Consider the following 20071-nt stretch of genomic DNA (forward strand, 5'->3'; position numbering starts at 1 on the left):
AAAATGAAATATCTCTGTTTGGATGACAGAGGATGCGGTGAGTTCCCAGCTCTGAGGAAGGCAGAAAAGGCCGCCAAAAATACAGTACTGAGCAGTGCATCAACGTAGGAACACCACTATTAACTGTATATTAACTGGACCAAATATACTCTATTATACAGGTATTATACATTTCCATGGCCACTCCAAAACTTTCTGGGTTTGTTTATTTTCCAAAACTTCCAAATTCCATGACTTGTTCAGGTTTTTAATGATCGTATGAATCCTGTACATTTGTTCTGGATCCTGACATTTGCACACAACCCTGTCAAACTGCATAAAGTGTTCCCATTTTGGCGTTTGTGTGTGTGTGTGTGTGTGTGTGTGTGTGTGTGAGTGTGTGATTAGTTTTCAGGTTTTTTTTTTATGAGATTTGGGCTCCCCTCAATTGATTCAGACCCCCTCCTCCTCACCAGCCCTGCACCTCTCCACTCAGTCAAATTAAAGGCTGCTTAGTCAGCCAGGAAATGAACAACTCCAGCATAGATTGAGCTCAGCTTGCTGATATTAACTCTTTCTGGGCTCTTCAGTAAGGAACACAAATGGTAGAAAGATGTTTAGTCTGTTTCACTTATGAAACTGAAGACCAAAAGCATGTTTACATCATATTTTACATCTTGAGCTCATGTACCTCAGCAACAAACTGATGTTATTAAAACGGTCCAGAACAGCTACTTACGTTCTGGTTGTTGTGGTTGTTGTGGTTGTGGCTGGTAACCCTTGGACTCCTGGGCCAATGTATTAACCATGTGTACACACAAACAATTTTCCATGCAGATTTCCAAATGAATAAAAAAGTCACGGGTGGTGAGACTGTGCGTACTGGTACATATATTTCACACCATTTGTAACATGCACAAAGTCTTTTCAGTAGGATCAATGTGATCTATGTGATCGTCTATAGTTTAAAGGAGCATAAATGTAGTTTTCAAAGTCAGAACAGGAATATTTACAATGTTAGCGAGGTTCTAATACAAACTCATAAATATGTATTTTTCTGTAAGTGTACACTATTTGAAGCTAGAAAGGTGGCAGGGTCCGCCACATATAAACAAAGTAAAATAGCATCAAACTGTGCTGTCCTTTTATGGTCAGTGTGTTTGTTCAGTTTATTCAGTCATGAAAACAAAGAGAGTTTGATTATTTAGTTGATTAGGCAGAAACATATCAGTCAATGATGATCTTTCTCTTCTCATTAACAGTTCTCACCTAAAACTACAGAGTGCTCCTTTAAAAAAGAAAACATCTTGTGATCTTTGTGCTCAGTCGTCACCATGTGTTGGATGAAACCAGTGGTCAGGGTGCGTACCGGGCGAGCTGCATGTGCACAACATGACAACGGCACAGCAGCACAACGGAGCATTTTGAGACTGCTCTTCTTGTTGATGGAATATAAATATGTGAGCGCACCTTGAAACCGATCCCTTTATATTCAAAAGGAGTATGTAGTATTGGTAGTATCAATATTTTGGGATCGATCCGCCCAGCCCTAACTTGCGTACATTTTCAGGATGACTATGTGTGAGGAAACGACACGTGTGATCTCGCAGGTGGTACGTAGGGTTTCATAAATCAGATGGAAGTACTGTGTTTGTTGCTCTGTGTGTACAAACTTGTACACCTGAATATACATTTTGCCTCTCGTGTTTTACCTGTTTTTACCCCTCCGAGACAGTGAGTCCAACAACACAATAGTGGAGGGAGACAAAGACATGTGAGTAAAAGGTTTTGCACTAGATCTGGTCAGATAGTCACCTCCAGTAAACTGCGGGAAGCGCCCGGCTCTCTCTGCCGGGGAAAGATGCTGTTTTCTGGGCGGAAGTGTGATAACGAGTCAGCAGCACTGACAGGATGCCGACACCTTTCCATGTATAATTTCAGTATCTTTTTCCTCATATAAGCTGCTGAAGGCCCTGCTGCCACATTACTGCTGTTTTGTCCTGTAATGTTGATTTGTGGTACTTTTCTCTTTTATTTGATGAGTGAAGGATCTGATTGGTTGTCAGACTGAACGCCGTCAGACCGTCACGCTCCCGTCGTGTCTGTCGGCTTGCCCTTACACACAGGCATCGTCTGTCTTCTGTCAGAGGCAGAACCAAACTGTCCTCCCAGGCAGCGTGAATGTGGCTTCCCTCTGTCTGTCTGTTTGACTCTGTGTGGGGGTGGTTTCTCCACCTGGCTTGGCTCAGTGTGCACACCTCGCTGCAATCATATCATCATCCTGCCCAGTCTACACACCTGCTCTCGTCTGCTCAGCAGCCTGCAGTACAGCCGGCCTGGCCTTCCATCTGATTGTTGTGTCACCACTGTCTTAGCTACTACGACGGAGTATTACGGCCAGACTAAGAGAAAAAATTATGTATTTATTTTTTTGAAATTACAAGAATAAAGTCATCATTTTATGAGAACTCTTACAAGAAAGAGCAGTTTCCCCCTGCGTTAATATGAGTAAGGTTGAGCATCTTGTGAAGTTATACTTTGGTATCTCTTTCACAAATAAGGAAATAATTCATCTTTTGGCACATCAGCATCAAATTATCGTCAGTATCAAGACTTCGAAATAGACACAGTGGTTTGCACAATCGTTTCAAAGACATTTGTCTTGTGTTATTATGTTATTCTCCTATTATTACAACTCTATTCTCGTAACATCACAGCTTTTTTCTCGTATTATTACGATTTTATTCTCGTAATTTCTCTTTTTTAATACTCCGTCGTATAGCTACACTTCAGGCTCTACTCTTGTTTTTCTCTTTGTGATTTTGTTCCCTGTGCTAACTTCCATTCTCTTTGTGGCTCAGGATCATCTGCCTTACAGTCTGCCAGCCAGCTGTTCCCACCCTGCCATCTTCTTCATTTATCCCCTGCTCCTCCATTCATCTCAGTCATCTGTTCTCAATACTCCCTCGTCATCAGCCTTCATCAAACTCTGTTTTTCCAGTTGACTCCATTGCTCTGTCCTCCACTTGTGTTTTAACAATGGTGAGGCAGTTTTCTTCTCATGCATAATGGGAAGACCAAAACCTTCTCCTGATGCTGAGCCCTGAGGGACTGCTCTGTGCTGACCAGTGATTCTGCCGACGTTGCCACAGAGAAGGGCTTAATGAGCTTTTTCAAATGCATCTCATGTTTTTAAGATGAATTTGCTCAGTTGTCATGGAGATGAAGGGATCCTGTAATATGATTGTTCTTTGTAGATATTTTGAAGGGAAATTAGCTTGTTACAAGTCTGTTCCTCTCATGATCATAGCTTTTAAATCGTGTAGCTTTGAAGCTTTTAAGAGTTGTACCTGTCGTTGCACAGGTAACACTGGTGAAAGAGTGTTAAAAAACACTGCCTGAGTCTCCTCATTCACCAAGGTCCCTAAAGAAGAGACTGTTGTTCAGACTACAAGCCCAAATCTGTTTTTTAGGATTGTTTTTAATCATGTCCAGCATGATTTTCAGAAGACTAGACAACAGAAAAACCACTAGAAATGCAATTTTTTCCAAATGGGATCCAAACCACATTTGAAGGATGTTTGATTCAAATCTAATTTCTACAGATGTGCCTCAGTCTGAAAGTCCGCAGTTCTCTGATTGCTCATATTGGATTTCAAAGTATCTAAAGTGTCAAACCCAGAGAGTTGGATGTCTGTCCAAGTGGCTGAACTGAATCCATGCTGCCACTGGCAGAGCAGTATGGAAGACACCACAGGGACCAACAGTCCACACGGACACTGAAGTCTGCTGTGCAGTTTGACAGCGTGATTGGTCCGAGAGCTAGATGATGGATCATGCTTCTATGTTGGAGAGCTGCATCACTAGCGCACAAGGGAGTTACTTTCAACTCATGCAGATATGTTTTTGAAGTCTGGAGTCGAAAATCCGACCAGATCGCTTGCAAATAACAGTGCCGACACTCCGTCTTTTTGATCTAACTTAAGAGACTAATCGAATGTTACCTGCTGTGTGAACACAGCCTGAGTGAACCCCCGAAAAAAGAACTCATCTGTCGGTGCATGCCAGGTGAAAGTGTCAGTAAAAGCTAAACACCTTGAGTTGAGATACTTTCATCAAAGTGAGTGATGAGTGTGTCTGTGGTCAAGAATGTAAATGCCAGTCCAAAAAAAGCTTTGAGACCGAAATCATCAAATATGTCCCATGTTATTTATCACAGTATATAGTTCTATAGAACTTTTGGTCAAATGGGTCCACAAGGCAAATCATTATAATAGTATGGTGGACTAAGTCTTCAGTCCTTCCCCAGCGTAGGAGCAGCTGAGATGTGGCAGACCATACACCACCTACCTCATCACACACAGAACAGGTGAGTGGCCTTTAATTGAGACAGAATCATGCTGTCCAGTGACACCCCTGTCAGCTGGATGGATTATCTTGGCAAAGGGGAAGTGATCACTAACACCGATTTTAACACATTTGTGCTCAAAGTTTGAGAGAAATAAGCCTTTTGTGAGTTAGTTCCACTCTGTTAAGCGTCCTCGGGTACCCTGAAAGGCGCTGTGTAAGTTAAATGTAGTATTATTATTATTATTGTTATTATTATTATTATCCATGAATGTCACTTTCTTTTGTGCCTGATTTTTAACATCTCCATCTTCCAAGCTCTCTGGTGCCCTGTAACATTATCTGCCCTTTCTGTGGTAAGGCAAGTCTTACAACTTTTACTTCAAGGTTGTCTTGTCTTGCACATCCCTTCACATTTTCGCACTTACTTATATTTGAATACACAACACTCTTTCATACATAAACAAATATGTATAAAGTTTCCACACTAACAAAAACAACTACAATTCTGCATCAAATTCAAAACAGACTGACTGACTGATTTAATTTGTCACCTTTTTGTGTTATGTTCCACTGCACAGAGGTATAACAGGTTTCACCAGTGTTCTTGATAAACATACGGGGGGATATGGGGCCATATATTTTGCCCAACAGCACCACAGGCATCACCACGTGACCTCCAGGAAGTCCAAGCGCTTTACTGCAAAACAATATTCAACATCTAGTGAGGAGAACATTTACATTGTTTGTGTACATTTTAGTGCATTTAGCAGATGCTTTTTGTCCAAAGCGACTTACAGTAATTCATACATACAATAATACGCTGATGGTGGTGGCTGCCATGCAAGGTGCCCACCAGCACATCAGCAGCAGTTTGGGTTCAGTATCTTGCCCAAGGACACTTTGAACCAGCCACCTTCAGATACCAAGATGGCAGCTGTACAGCTGGGCCACAGCCTCTGGACAATGAGCCAAGATGTCAGGCTGCCATCGATGCACATGGTTAGGAATACCTGTTTTTTTGTCTTTGTGCTAATTATTAAGTGACAGGTGTGTCCAGGGTTGGATGATAGATATGCAATAAAAATCAAATTAAATGTGTTGCATTAACTTTGTAGACCAAAAATAGTGTGTATGTATAAATTTAAGACTGGCAGTGTTTCAGAATTCAGTGCAAAATCCTAATTTATATGGTTGTTTGATGGCCTATGTATTCATTGATTTAGTTCATTTTAATAGCAGTGATACATTTTACAGTATGTTGGCATATTAAAGGATAATTGTTATTGTCATTGCTATCATTTAGTTGAAGTGGTCAGTTTACTATAGATTATCTTATATATCCTCACCTTCTTGAAATAATGGCCCATGTCATATTTTCAAGTTTTTTGAAAAACAGAAACAAATTAACCAAATATAGAGTAAATGATATTCATTAATCATTTCACATGACAATAGATGACTAACTATTATAGTCCCTTAGGGTGAAGCTATGTCTCGAAGAAGCTTATGAAATTGTCTAAGTTACTCTGACTGGTGACTTAGACAATTTAAATTCACAAAATAATTCACGTGACGATGTGGTTTTTACATATTGTAAACCAGAAGCAGGGAGATCTGTGTCAGGGTGTGTCAGCATGTGGACCACCAGTCAGTCAGACACATGTGAACATGCTGTTTGTTGTCTTTGTAGTACAAACTTTTAATGTTCCGTGTTCTCCTGTTCTCATGCTGATGTACTGTATGTCAAACACAAAGTTCCACTGAGGTGCATGATAAAGTTGATCTGTGCTTGCAGGTGATGTACATTCATTTGAAGAAGCAGAGATCATGTGGTGTGCAGGGTCTGCTACAGGTGATGTCCTCCTGAACTCACTGAAGGACCTGTCTGACCACTGCATGAGGTGAGTGAGTGAGTGAGTGATGCTACATGCTGCAGACTGTTTTCTGCTGCATGGACAGCACGTGCAGATGTGTGACATCATCAGGTGAGGTAATACAGTGAGTGTGAAAGGGGCAGAGGGGATAATTGATATGTCTCCGTTGTCCATCGTAGCTGTAGTTACGTCATTCTAAGTGGAAACAAAGAACTGCATCGATTACATAAAATCAAGTAGGCTGTGACCGGAAGTAAGGCGCGTTACCTTCACAATAAAAGCGCAACCGTAGAATACTCAAAAATGAATGAGCACTGGAACAAACATTGTAACCTGCTGTTTGTTGTCAGAAGATGCAAGAAACCATGCTGACATTTAATGTGCATTTTACAGAGCAGGATCTTCTTCTATTTGTCTGTCTTCTCAATTCTCTCATATACCATGTATATATCCAAGGTAAATGGAACTGCATTTCTATAATGCTTAACAACATTTGTCAAATTCACACACACACACACACACGCGCGCACACACACACACACACACACGCACACGGCATGCAAGGTGCTGCTAATGAGGATCCACTCCTGAGCTATATGTGTGTATCTATGTTGGTATGTCTCTCTCTCTCTCTCTCTCTCTCTCTGTGTGTGTGTGTGTGTGTGTCTGTATGTGTGTATGTGTGTATTTCTCTCTCTCTCTCTCTCTCTGTGTGTGTGTGTGTGTGTGTCTGCATGTGTGTATGCGTATTCTGTTAAGACAAATGTGATGACACTTCAGCAGCTGTCATGTAAAATTTCATTGAGATATTTTAATGTCTTTTAAAATGATGTTTAAGTTTTGCAGCTTTTTATTTTTTGTACATTTTTATGGACTCAGATCCCTCTTGATAATAATAATGAGATCTTAGATCTCAGGAATGAGTACTAAAGCAATTATATTATAACTATAACTTTAATTGTCTCTTCTTTTTTCTCAGGAGCGCGCCTCTCAGGCTCTTATTTTGAAAGCGGAAACCGGTTATGTGAGTGTGTCGTCTCCTCAGTGTGACTGCTGTTGGTCCTCAGCACGGCATGTTTCAATTGTCGGACAGCTGGCTGAGCACAGCTGTGACCGGCAGTTGTCCAGGAGGACAGGGACACCTCGGACAATGGAGAGCGCGGAGCCCGCAGGGACTGAGCCGGAACACGGATCCGTGACTGACATCAGAACCCTCCATGACAGTAAATGTCTCTCCTCACCATTTATCTGTGCCCGTGCATGTGAGGATGTGCCGTGCGTTTGGATTTGTCGTTAGTGCTGTTCTCGGTCACACACACTCGGGATGATCGGAGGGTTAAAGTTAGTCTCCTCTGAGCAGATCATCTCTCTCACTGTCTTCTTGTCTTTGTCGGCTGTCTGATGAGACGCGCTGTGCTGCACCGAGCCCATCAGATGATTATGCGCTCTGCTCCCAACAACTCGGGGTGAGTGATGTGATGTGATGTGATGTGATGGTGTGCACACACAAGTGATGTCCCTGTGCACGCGCCCTGCTCTGTTGGAGGCTCTGCAGCGCGGCTGTCAGGATGCAGGTGGCTCGCTGTTAACTGGGAGCAGGATGCATTTCTGCTAGAAACGCCTGAGGTCGGGTCTGGTCCTCGTTTGTACGATGCATTATCCAAAGTGTGTGTTCCGTCGTTGGTCTGTGCAGGCTGTTCAGTGTCTCTGCCTCCTCCTGGTCTTTGTAAGTGAGCATCTCTGATTCTGTGATGCTTTTTTTGTCTTCTGTCAGGGCAGAAAGCAAAACATTTGCATTGAATCAATGTAACATCTGTGTTTTTTACAGGCGCCAAGTAAATAGGCCCTCTCTATAGGCTGGTTCCTGCCACCCAGCAGCAATGGACTCCCTCCCAGAGTACTCCCTGTTCCTGGTCCGGATCTTGGAGGAGCTGGACACTAAGCACAACACCATGTCCTACCAGGACCTGTGTAAGTCTCTGTGTGCTCGCTTCGACCTGGTGCACCTGGCCAAGCTCCGCAGCCTGCTCTTCTACACGGCCTGCCTGGACCCCGCCTTCCCGGCCACCCTGTTCAAGGACAAGATGCGCTGCTCCATGGAGGACCCGCAGTCCAAGAAGCTCATGGTGGCAGCAGACATCGTCACGATGTTCAACTTAATCCAGATGAACGGAGGCATAGCCAAGGACAAGCTCCCCATAGTGCACAGAGGCAAGTTCCTCAAGAACCAGTCGCTGGAGCTCTGCAGGTCTGACAACGATGCCTACAAGTTTCATGACTGTGACATGGGGGCTAGTTATGAAAACATAGATCACCCCAGGGATGGACACCATCATCACCATCATCACCACCGCCCCCAGCAGCACCATGTGGCTCAGAGCACCCCTCCCTGTCCTAAATCCAATGAGTGCAACAGCCGCCAGCAGTTTATTCCCACCTCAGACCCCAACTTCCTCCTGGGTGTCAGCAAGGACCTGAAATGTAGAGCAGCCTCTCTGGACAAACTTCACCATCTGCCCCAGTATTCCAGTGGCAGTCCGCCCTCTCCGCCATGTGAAATGCAGAGCACCTACTTTCCCATGGACATCGACAGTGAGTCCACAACAGACCAAGAGTCCCTGCGGCACATGGGCCACCCAGAGCCCTTCACTGTTCACCCCTGCATCCAGAAGAGGAACGTCTTTAAGGAGGACTTCCACAACTTCGCTGCCTTCTCACCACAGGTTTGTGTTCATACGATGCTGTTAAGGGGGTGTGAGAGACGGAGGGCTACTCTGAATCTGTATCAGTGTTTGAATGTGCATGAAGGCATTCAGAATAAAACGAGCTTGAATATCAAACACTGTTTTATGTGATGTAACTCGGGCTGCACGATGAAGCAACAAATAATCTCCAATATTTTGACAGATATTGTGAGATTCATGAATAGTGGGAATTATTATTTTTGCATTCTAGTTTTCATTTTCACTGTTAAAATCCTGATGGTGTGACATTTGTTGGTTTGTGGTTTGAAGAAGACTTGTCAGCCAGCTCCACAGACTGTGTGTGTAATGCTGCTTTGTCACACATTTGACCTTTAGCAGAAAATTGCTTCTCACATTTTGGACATTGCACTTGGACATATTGAGATTTCGTTAATATTTTGAAATAACTATGCAGCCGTAGACCAAATGTGTCTAAAAGTATCAAATGGAAGTTTTCATATTGCTGAACTGGCCCATTTATAGTTTACTGTTGAATATTGCAGTATTGATATAATAACATGTAGGCAGCATTTATTGTATATCTATCTGTACTTGTACTTTGTTACTTGTTTTACATAATTGACTGAAAACATAATTTTAAAATGTTAAAATATTCTGTTTCACTGACACTGATTATAAAATCTTGCTGTTTGATGAATGAGCTTAAATTCCAAATTGCATTGTCTTAACACAAACCTCACACCACTTTTATTCTGAAGGTCAGAGGTCCATAAGGAAAGTCTATTTTTCTATGAATGCACGTTAATCGAGTGCTCCACCAAACATGTATCCCCTCTGCTGTGTGTCAGGTCTTTCACTCAGTTCAGCCATCTGTCAGCATTGTGTTTCTAACATAAACCTCAACAGTTTTGTGATGTTTTGTAATTCTGCATTGTTATGATTCCATCATTACTGAAAGTGCACTGTGTCTGCCGTCCTTGTCTGGGTTTCTGTTGTAGGTCATCCCCACTGAGTCCAAACAGGGCAGTAAGGCTGCTGACATGTACCACAGGAGGGAGCTGCACAAGCCCGCCACTTTCTTCAACCACAGCTTTGAACTGCCCTACAGTAACCCCTACTTTGAGCCCACCATCAACTCCCCCCTGCAGGACAGACGGAGAGCGAAGCACGAGAGCCTGGACGACCTACAGGCGTCCACATACTTCGGTCCGACCACAGTCTCAGAGTGCGTCAGCAGCAGGAAGCACAGTAACAGGGCAGGGAGGCAGCCAGCGTGGCCGGTGAAGAGCCTCAGCCTCAACACAGAGGATGGGCCTCCAGACTTTGAGAGGACATTTGTGAGCAGCAAACCAGTCAAAGAAAACCACCATCGCAATATCAGCATCATCAGCACTGACAACGAGCAGCATTTTCAGAGCCCGAAGGAAAAGGTAGTAGCTTCTCCATCTGGCTTTGCAAAGAAAACTAACGGATTAAAAACGAAGGATGTAGCACTGATGGCGAGTGGGCCTGCTGGATTGGACAGAAGAGAAGCAGCCAAGAGGTTTAGAGACAAAAATATGCAGAGTCAGTCCTTTCAGGGAGTGGACAGCTCATCTAGTGTTGGGACTCAGACAGAGCAGGCAGAGAAGAAGGTGAAGGAATTCCAAGCTAAGTACAGTGACAGAGATAGACACCCCTTCAAACACTCTGATGAGGACTCTGAGATCGTTAGTGATGACATAAGTGACATTTTCCGTTTTCTAGATGATATGAGTGTTTGTGATTCTCTGGGCGTCGTTCAGCCGTCATGCTACACCAGTAACGGGTCTCTCTCTCAGGTTACGCTGAAGTCTGAAGGTGACAGCTCCCCTGAGCGCAACACAGTCAAATTAGCCAAGTCCAAGCTGGACCGTCTCTTCCACTCGCTGGAAAACACAGATGACGAGCTCAAATCGAGTGTGTGCAAGCTGGTGATGAGGATCGGTGAGATCGAGAAGAAGCTGGAGTCTCTGTCGGGGGTTCGCAGTGAGATCTCCCAGGTGCTCTCCAAACTCAACAAGCTGGATGAGAAGATCCAGGAGCCGGAGGCCAATGGGAGACATGGGGAGACCGCATCTGCATCTGGGTCCAATGCCACCCCCGACAAGCAGCAACCCCACCCCCATCAACACCTCGACACCACCCTGTCACCTCGTGTTTTCCAGTGCCACACTACTGGCCACAATGTCAAAACGGACAATGGGTCTTCCGCAGAATGGTGCTGCTCAGATGGGAGTAACGGCGATAGCCTCAGGGTCAAAGCTCTGAAGAAGAGCATGTTTACCAGGAGGTCGTCCCGCTCACTGAACGAGGAGAACAGTGCCACCGAGTCAAAGGTCTCCAGCATCACCAACTCCCCACGGGACTGGAGGACAGTGTCCTACTCCTGCCACCCTGGAGACGAGAGCAAGGACAAGGACAGAGACAGAGACAGAGACGGCAAGGACAGACACCGGAAAGCCAAAGAGGTACAGACACTGTTATTGAATTCACTAATAGATTGGATGGGAACACAGAGTATCAGACAAACATAATTGATTAAAAAGAACAGATGCAGTTTATCACGCAACAGAGGTAAAGAACGGACGGAGATAAATGCCTACACTTTAGTGACACACACACACACACACACACACACACACACACACACACACACACACACACATCAATGTGGAGGAATATTGTGCTGCATTTAAGGTTTGAGCAATACAATTTGTAATCACACCATGATTTGACTTCATGGCTTGGAGACCCAGAGAGAAAGTATTAATAAGTTTCTGGGGCAGCTGGTTGACACATATATGTCAGTATTAACCTTGTCGTTGATGTTCACAACTGAACGCTTTCTCAATTTCTTTGGCCGTCCAAAATTATTGGAGCAGCGAGGCTTTTACTTTGGCTGTACACTGAAAACGTTTGGGTTCGACACCAAAAGATGAATATGTGACAAGAAATCAGCATTTCAGCTTCTATTTGTAGGAATTTACATCTAGATCTGTTGCATAACTTAAAGAACAGGAACAAATAGACTCAAACTAGATTACAGTGAATAATACTTCATGTTTAGTTGCAAATCCTTTGCATGCAATAACGCAATCAAGCCTGTGACTCAGTGACATCACCAAACCTTGTTTTTGTGATGCTCTTCCAGGCTTTCAGCGCAGCCTCTTTCAGTTCTTGTCTGTTTCAATTTATCCCTTTAGTGTCCTCTTTAGCAGGTACAATGCTTTGTAGAGTTTAAGTCTGGAGATTGACTTGGCCAGTCTAAAACCTTCCACCTCTTTCCCCTGATGAACTCCTTGGATGTGTTGGCAGTGTGTTTTGGGTCGTTGTCTTGCTGCATGATGAAGGATCTCCCGATCAGTTTGGTTCCATCTCTCTTTAAGTTGGCAGGTAAAATGTTTCTGTAGACTTCTGAGTTTATTTTGCTGCTGCCATCATGTGTTACATCGTCAATGAAAATAAATGAGCCCATCCCAGAAGAAGCCATGCAATGATATTACCTCCACCTTGTTTCAGATATGAGCTTGTGAGTTTGGGATCATGAGCAGACCTTTCTCTCTCCATACATTAGCCTTCCCATCCATTTGGTAAAGGTTCATCTTTGTTTTATCGGTTCATAAAATTTGTCCAAGAACTTTTGAGCCTTGTTTCTCCAATCTGGCCTTCCTATTCTTATTGATAATGAATATTTTGCATCTTCTGGTGTAGCCTCTGTACTTTCGTTCATGAAGTCTTCTGTGAACGATGGATTGTGACACCTTCACTCCTGCCCTCTTGAAGCTGTTGGTGATGTCACTGACAGTTGTTTTAGGGTTTTTTACAGCTCTCACAATGTTTTGTCATTAACTGCTGATGTTGTCCTTCATCTGCCAGTTTGACATCTGTTGCTGAGTACACCAGTACATCAGGACATTCCACACGGTTGTACTGGCTATGGCCAATGTTTGTGGAATGGCTCTGATTAATTTTCCATCTTCAAAATTATTTTTCTCCCATAGACAGTTTTGTGCTCTTCCTGTTGGCTACACCTTTTTAACATTTGATGCATGGCAAAACCAGCTTTTGGCAAAACCAAAGCTGAAAGTGAGAGTAGACATTCAGCGCTGTTTATTGTTTGAATGATCAGTGTAATGGGACACACCTGGGCAGTAAAAACAGTCACATGTTCCAATGATTTGTGTAGAGTTGTATTACACAGTGCCCAGTGAGGTCTACTGGGAGCAGTGCTGGTTGTGCAGTCTGACAGCAGCAGGAAGGAAGGACCTGCCTCACCTTTCCTACACACACCTGGGGTGTATCAGTCTATCAGTGAAGTCTCACTCATTGCATCTGAAGATAATTTGCGCTTTCACTGGTGACGGTGATGTTAGTGTGGGTTACAGAGGTGGGTGGGAAATTGTCTTTAAGGATTTGATTCACTGTGTATTTGTATTATTTGATGTCACAATATCGGATGTATATTGTGACACTGAACTTGAAACTTGAAATCTTTCTTCGGTTAATCTGGGAAATTGATTAATTTCATGAGATTTATAAACAAATTCTATATATATATTAATACTATCACCATTGAATAATCCTGCACATTCCTGAAAAATATCTGACTGTTGACAACTGTATATGATCACTAAGTAAACATCATTATATCACCCAACACTAATGGACACTGTGCTCTGTTTGGAGTTTCCAGACTGGGTGGTCATTATTGTACATATAGTTTTTGTGAACAGTTTGTGTCTCTTACCCCTTGGTTTTCTCAGGAGGCTGAATGGAGTGCTGAGATGATTAGTTGGGTATTTGATGCACAACGTACACAAGTAATTGACAACAACATTAATAATTGATTAATCTTTCAGGTCAAACGTTGTCTGGTCTTGTCCATTGTTCATTGTCTTTCCAATGTGTTTAAGTCTGGAACAGTTGGTTGGACAAGACATTTGAAGTTGTCAAATGAAGTGAGAAAAATGAAAATTACCATTTGAGGAACCTCAAAGCGACTTCTCAAAGTAGAAGTTATTATTTTTAATTATTATTAACTGAAAGTAGGGGGTAAAAAAGTGGTAACTTCTATTTCAACAAGAAACTACAGCGAACACCTTTTCTTAAATTCCTTTAAGCTCCTCACTACATAAGTCAGTGTGGACAGACATGGATGTTAACTGCAACTTGACTGGTTGATGGAGACATTTAACCATGAGGCAGGAATCGTGGTTTAAGGTACTTTTCAGCTTTATTGTTCTGCCCCCCACACAGCCCTGCTGACTGGAGGCTTTCAACACATCATGTTGAAATGTCAGAATGTCTCAGCAGGTGTTAAACACACTAGTCATTCTCTGTGACCTTTCTGCGGAGAGCTAAATGGAGCGGGTCTTAATTGAAATGGGGCCTGACCCTCAGCTGTCTTTATGTGGCCTTTTGCTGTGTCAGCACATCTTTTTAGCAGCTGTATACCATGTCACTGTCATGTCATTAAAGTGACCCGGCTGTGTTATCTATGACTTCATTTACCTCTGCTTCTGTATCACTTAACCTTTCTTCTTTGTTGAGTAATTTTACAGTCATCAGTGAAGAGTATCCCATAGAGTAACTGTTCATTCACTCTTATTTGTACTGATGAAATTCTTGTATTAGGATACTGCACTACATCTCCAGTCATTGCACTGCTACCGTCCGCAGATGACGAGAGGAATTGCATTCCATTTTCCGTACGATTTTCTTTCAACAAAATAATAATCTGCAATGAAACCTTGACTATTAAATAGAGCTGACTCTTACACTTTTCTCAAAAACTGCACCAGGTGACAAGACTTCCTCTCACCCTCTCAAACAAGTTTCAAAATTAAGTGCTCTGTAACTGGACAGACCGTCTTGTACAAATAACATCCAACAAAAAATTAATTGCAGTATATCCTGCTTTATCCAACATGTTGTAAAATATTTTACAAAGTGGCCTGAAATGTGGATTTAACTGCCCCCTGATAAGTTTGCATTTGTGGCCAGTTGCTGGTCAGTGCTATTGATCAGTGCATCTCACAGCAAACATTTTATTTAGCTGATGTTCTGTTCTCAGTGATGCTTCCCTCCATTCATTCACTCAGTACATTTACATGAGTTAGAACAATTTGGACTATTGTGGTAGTCTGACTGAAACCAGACTCTTAAAGTCCACGTAGACACGTTAGTGCGACTGAAATCATACTAAATAAATAATAATAAATCTCAAAGTTGGACTAACACACCAGATAGTACAGTTGGAAGTCTTTCATGAACTCACCTCAGACCTGGACTGGCCTCCACATTCTCCGCACGCACCACAGTCCTAACACCGGGCATTCACCCGGATGTCATCCATGGCATATTATTTATTTTTATGTAATGCACAGCGCCAAAAAAAGTCATCCATGTTTCGCCGTTCACTGTGCAGCCTGTTTGCCACTTCTTAACTTGTTTGGTATGTGACGTAATAGGCTGATCGGGTGAAGGTCCAGTAGTAACTAGATGAAACGGTGCATATCGCCACCTACCGTGGTGGAGTCGGACATACTAACCCATCAAAAAATCCATTCTCCCCTGCTGCTTTTATACTTGGACAGTGGCAGCAGTCCAATTAAATGGCCCATCGAGCTATAACCTCGGTTCAACTGAAGTGTGCATGGAAAAATACTGACAGTCTAGCCTGCTGGACCATGACTGCTCTCTCAGTTCAGAGTAATGGACAAATCCTGCATAGCATTGCTTAACCTTAGTTTAACTTAATTCAAAATAATGCACCGAAAGTGCTGCCTAATGTGTTTGTGACAGTAAAAGACTTTTAAGTATCATAAAATCATCAACTAAATGAATAATTAGTTCACATTGTGCTCACTCAACATTTTCTCTGCACACACACATCCATTGCTGGTCTGTTGCCAGGATGAAGACAGTCACCGCTGTGGGAGCCACGTTACACACAGCCACACAACTTTTATCTTACCCTCCAATTATTGTGCTCATACATTGGTCCTCCTGCAGCTCAAAGTAAATATCCTGAAGCTGACTTAGTTGCATCTTGAGGGATTCTTTTACAAATACAGTGGCTGAGAAAAAACACACATTGAAATGAATGACAGTGGACTTATATTCCTGATGGTAAATGATGTTGGTGTCTGCATCATGGATCAGGACTTTTTCCCCTTCTGAAGTCAATAATCATGCAATTGTTTGAAACATACTCATATTGGACACAGGCCAGGAGAGCAGTGCTCCCCAGCCTCTCTCATCCCTGCAGTCGTGAGGACGTCCCCTTAGAAAGCGGCCCGCTTCACCCGTTTTTTTTCGCCCACAACAATTCTGCTGTTTCTTCCTCTACAACACAGAGAACAGTCACTGTCAGGCTGCTAGCTGCAGGATGTTGAAGCCAGCCAATGCCTTTTATCAAGGTTGTGGAAGCGAGCTGGATTAAGGAGGCAGACAGACGCACGCTAGCTGCCAACAGTGTAGTCAGGAGTGAGGCTTATTTAGTGTCTGAGCAGAAACTAGAAATTGGCCTGTATTGTATGTTTTTAATCTACATTGTTTTTGCGTTTGTGGACCGCCGAGTCCTATCTGCTGCTAGTTTTACACTGTAATACTTTGTGCTTGCTTGTCTTTCTTTGTGCTCAGCACAGGCTGTTTTGAGCCGCTGCACTCTGTGGAGTTAAGCGTTGCCACCTTGCCGGTGAACAATAAGCTGTGTTTCTGTCTAGGACCAGCCGAAGGTGATTTGAGTCTGAGTTTGTTCACTGGTGAGTGATTGAAAGAGTATTGTGTCTCCACAGCTGTTTCTCCCTCCTTGCTGCAAGCTGAGCGTCGGCCATCTTTCTCTCTTTCTCAATACTAACCCACATGTACACACGCATACGTTCGGATGAACACACACACACTTGGTCTCATGAGCAGTTTGTTTAAAATGAATTGTAAACGACCCCATGATGACATCAGACACGTGTGTCGTGGTAGCACCTACACCAAATTTGGAACATCAGAGTCCAACACTGTCCAAACCACATTGTTTTGTTCAAGCTTCACACTGTGGCTCAGGGGTAGAGCCAGTGTCTTGTTATCAGAAGGTTGCTGGTTTGATTCCCCCTTTCCCCTGTCCTTGGGCGAGATACTGAACCCCAAACTGCTCCTGAAGTGCTGGTCGGCACCTTGCATGGCAGCCAGTGCTATCAGTATATATATATGTACTGTATATATGTCTCAGTGTCACATCAGTGACAATGTGTCAGGCAAATACCTGCCTACCTTTGTTCCCCAACAACAGGCACCCCTAAAACTGATCTGAGGTTCACAGAAAAACACCCAAAGAACAGTTCACAGTATAAATACAGACTGCAGCTCATGAACTTGACGAGCAAAATAGACACATGATAAGCTGGCAGATATCGTCACAGTCCTACGCCGGTATTGCAGCATTTTTATATAGCAATATTGCAAAATTCAGTGTTACTACATCCATAGTAATTAATGATTGTGGGCAGTAGTGGGATGAAAAGAGCTACTGTATTTCTAATCCATCTCCTAAGAGCGATCTTGCTTTCTCATCTCTTCTATTGAAACCATGTGCCACAACCTTAATCCTTCCTACACCAAACACACTCTATGTACTACACCTTTAAACATTATTAATCACAAGCTAACCGGATTGGCTTTTCAAATACATTAAATAATGCATGTCTCAAAGCTCTGCTATGACACAGGAGTTGTAGTACTGAAGTGTCTGTAGGCTGCTGACAACGTTGTGTATCAACTCCCAGTTAGGTATTGTGCAGACTATGATGTGGCAAAAGCTTTTCAGTTTGACATCAGTACTTACACAGAATGATGGCAGATTAAGTGATATATCAAGGTCCTGAATACACAAAGTGATGGAGCTTGGCTTTTTACACCTGTCTTCAACCTGGGTTCAGTTTAATGACATAACGCTGAGCTGGTAAAGGTCAGCTTTGGAGATGAGCTGTCTTTGAAGCTCCAGCAGGCGTCTGTCTGACATATATGTCAGTGCTTACGGATATAAAGGCACTTTATTGCTAATGATGTCCTCAGGTCTTCAGGATAATCTTTTTATAGGTACCCTTCATGCCCCTCTGCATTATTAAGTTTCATAACATTTTTAGTTTCCTGGGTTGTATTAAAATAACCTTAATACCTTTCGATGGTTTTAGTTGAGAACACTTTTTTTTCGGTAAGAACACCTCAGTCAAGTCCAAACTACTTTGAGATTGAGTCAAACCTTGTCCGTTGTACTACATTTTTTTAAGATAACAGGTAAATATGTAGGAGATCTTGAGTTGGCATTAGCTGTGGGAATATGGAGAATTAGAAATATAGGCCTGTCTCTGTTATACGCCTGGGTCTCTTTGCAACTGAGGAAAGTAAAATCACCAGTTGACCATTTTGGGTGCTAGAATTAAGTACACGTCAGAGTACCAAAAATTAGAGTGAAACCCCTTTGCAACTGGGCATAATGTTCCTTTGAAAGATTTAGCTACTATGTCTGTGAACTATGCATGTATTTTTTAAAGCTAGTATGTCATCGACTGCCCAGCAGCTGACGGAGGATGCCAAATATTCAAACTTTTCCACAAACTCCAGAGTGTTGTAAAGATCAAAAGTAAAAATGTAATAAAAAAAGAGAGATGTAATAATTTCTAAAATTCACAACATGTTCTTACAAAAAAATAAGCTGCTTCATTTGTCGTTGTTTTGCCTTTAGAAACAATATTTCCACTTGAATGATTACAGAAATGTTTATTCATCATCTCGCTTCACACAAGGGAGACGTGCACATGTATTAACTTCTTGGCCTAATGGCAATCTGGAAGTGGATTGAATAAAACTAATTTAATTTGATGAATCAGTATGTATTAGTACTTTTGAGAGCTCCTGCGAATGCAAGTTCTGATATTGTTTTATGAAAGTTCATAAATATTCTAAAAGTTTCCTAAACAGCTAAAAGGAAATAGTTCAACAGGAGGTCACAGTCTATAAAGGCTCACTGTGGTTTGTGATTTATTTTTATAGATAAAAACATAAACATCCCCCAGTTTGATTTTTTTCACAAATCTCACCCTGTGTATAACAATTCAGTCATGGTAAAGGTTTACATGTATATCATGGCAGTCTTGTGAGAAAATCTTGAACTATGAATTTTGGTGATTTTAGAAAGTTGTGTGAATTAAATGTTGTTTGTAGCATGGCCTCTTTAATTTCTTTCAAGAGATTCTTATTGACAACAGCTGGTGACTTGATACACCCATTAGACTCAGACATAAAAACTACAATGGGAAAGTCTAAGGAGCTCAGCGTTGATCTGAAAGAGAATATTATTGATTCGATCAAGTCAGTAAAGTCACTTTGAGCGATTTGAAAGCAGTTACAGCTGTACAAACACCTGTTTGTAAGCAAATGCCACCTACAAAATAACCAGATATTAAAATGAATGTATGTAAATTTATGATCCAGCAGATTATATACAGTACATTGGTTTTCCTCCTGCTCTTGCAGTTTCAATGTTGCCATGGAAAAGGCAGAACGATATTTTCCAATGATGTACAAAGTTTGCTGCCAAGTTGATTTGAGCACGTTCTTCTTTTCGTTTACGCAGAATTTCTTTTGCTGTGTTAAAAGCAGATTTTGAAAGTCTAATGTTTTTCAACACGTTCATGCTTAAAGTAAATGTCTGAAAATGAGGACAGCAAACACCATTTGTATTTGCAGTGAAACTGCTGTCAGCAGCTAATAATTCCACAGCAGTAATGAAATCTATCAATTGAACTGGGCCACACGAGTCAGCAGGGTGTGTTGATCTACTTGTAGGTGTGTTTAAAGAACCAGCTAAACATTGGTGACTATATTATCTGGGAAAACTCAGAACAGAATATAGCTAGTATTCCTTGTAAAATCACTAACAGTGCCAGATGTGGTTTTAAATCACTATCTGGGTATTTTAGGACTCTGCTAAATAACAAGTCTCCTGCTGGCTGTTTTCAGTCCAATTCACATTAAGGCTGGTTATTCTTATGCAAACTTTGTGAAATGAGATACTCAGATGGTGTTATAATTCTAAACTGGCTCAAGCTGTGTTCATCTTCAGATTAGTGTCAGCAGGTGGTGATA

The 20071-nt window shown here is 42.3% G+C and overlaps 1 protein-coding gene across 3 annotated transcripts in view; it reads left to right on the forward strand.

The window, feature by feature from the left end:
- The first annotated feature begins 7195 nt into the window (after window positions 1-7195).
- minar1 (membrane integral NOTCH2 associated receptor 1) overlaps window positions 7196-20071 on the forward strand; it is a 37965-nt gene continuing 25089 nt past the window's right edge. The window contains exons 1-3 of one of the 3 annotated variants that reach the window (XM_030413834.1): window positions 7196-7669; window positions 8032-8926; window positions 9907-11397. In XM_030413834.1, coding sequence (XP_030269694.1) covers window positions 8084-8926; window positions 9907-11397 — 2334 coding nt within the window. In that variant the 5' untranslated portion in view covers window positions 7196-7669; window positions 8032-8083. The other 2 variants (XM_030413833.1, XM_030413835.1) reach the window with 2 other exon arrangements.

Source organism: Sparus aurata, chromosome 4 (assembly GCF_900880675.1).
Source record: "Sparus aurata chromosome 4, fSpaAur1.1, whole genome shotgun sequence".
Classification (NCBI taxonomy): Eukaryota; Metazoa; Chordata; class Actinopteri; order Spariformes; family Sparidae; genus Sparus; species Sparus aurata.